Source organism: Mandrillus leucophaeus, unplaced genomic scaffold (assembly GCF_000951045.1).
Source record: "Mandrillus leucophaeus isolate KB7577 unplaced genomic scaffold, Mleu.le_1.0 Scaffold70, whole genome shotgun sequence".
NCBI lineage: Eukaryota > Metazoa > Chordata > Mammalia > Primates > Cercopithecidae > Mandrillus > Mandrillus leucophaeus.
In genome coordinates, this window is record NW_012107586.1 from 4,579,898 (window position 1) to 4,581,325 (window position 1,428).

General features: G+C 55.5%; 1 protein-coding gene across 1 annotated transcript in view; it reads right to left on the bottom strand.

Annotated features, from left to right (window-relative positions):
• The window catches only part of CHPF (chondroitin polymerizing factor), a 4,607-nt gene extending 3,179 nt beyond the window's left edge, over positions 1-1,428 (bottom strand). The window contains exon 1 of the mRNA XM_011964670.1: positions 1,019-1,428. Within this exon, the coding sequence (XP_011820060.1) occupies positions 1,019-1,420 (402 nt within the window). The 5' untranslated portion in view covers positions 1,421-1,428. The remainder of the gene's footprint in view (positions 1-1,018) is intronic.

Here is a 1,428-nt window from a genome sequence, read left to right on the forward strand (position 1 = left end):
GAGGGGGGTGGAGGGGGTGGTCAGCACAAACTCCGGCAGGTCGCGTCTTCTCTGCATCTGTGTTCTCACCTATGAATAGGACAAGAATAAACCCTCTCTCCCAGGGGTCATGAGGATTTAAACGAAATGGTCTTACACAGGTAGTTCTTTGCATTTGTGAGATGGCAATACCCACCCAGATAGGAGAGAGATATTGTGGGTCTGACTCCAGGGTTCGCTACTTAGTAGCTATGTCCTTAAGCGTGTTATTTAACCTGAGCCATCTGTAAAATGAGACTGATTATATCTGTTTAATTATATCTGATTATATCTGTCCAGCCAAATGCTGGACATACCATGTATCTACTCATTTCTATATAAATATGTCATTTTGCCACAAATGCCTCACATAAATGAGATAAAGGAACGTTTGGCATAGGGGTGTACTGAGTGTTTTTGCGGGGAGGGGCAAACTGGACTCAGGGGCTCCAGGAACTTACCTTTGTTAAAGCAGAAGGTAAATTGCAGAACCAGCATTTGAACCCAATGTTACTTAGAAATTATTTCAACTCATCAGCAGATACATTAATGGGATGGGCGCTCCCTCCCCCAGCTCACCCTGAGGTGGCCCTTGTAACTCATTCAGGAACAAGAGATCCAGGTAAATCCTAGTTCTCGCTTTTCTCTTTCCCTGTTTCTATACACTCAACCCTATATACAAGTCATTTCTCTAACCCCAGTAGCCCAGCCAGGGAGCTAGTAGGATCTTTGGGAAGCCATCGGGTCGAGTCGGTTTAGGACACAGGCCCGCAAGTTCAGCCCAGGCCGGGATAGGGCCCAGAGAAAGCCTCGGACTGGCCCCACGGCTCTTGGGGAAGGCAGGGCCATCGGAAGTTATCGGGGCCCAAAGACTTCCTGGCTCGCCAGCCCCTTCCTTCCGGAGCCCGACCCGGGCCCGGGCTGCTTCCCCGCGCGCGTCCCAGCCGCTGAGGGATTTGAACATGACAGGAGGTATCGGCAGGATAGCTTATCATCCCACCTCATGGTCACCAGTGCAGCCCACCCCGGTGGCATCGAGAATGCAGCGACCCAGCCACTCATCAGGGCGCGCACTGACGATGTCGTTGCGGCAGCCTTCCAGGTGGGGGCGCAGCTGCTGCAGCAGCATGCGCGAGAGCAGCACCCCAAAGCCTCCGTGGCAGTAGCGGCCGGGGGTGGGCTCTCCGCCGATGAAGTCCTGGGGCCGGCCCAGGTACAGGTGGGCGGCGGAGGCCAGGCTGAGGTGGCCAGTTAGGCGGGCCAGGCCGTGCGCCTCGGTGTAGGTGGTGTCAGGCACCAGGAAGAACCAGTCAAAGTCGTCGCCGTGCTGCTCCAGCAGGTGGCGCAGCGCCAGGTGCAGGTGCCCGATGGGTCGCTCCTCGCCCAGCGTCACCACCGCCATGCCAGGTG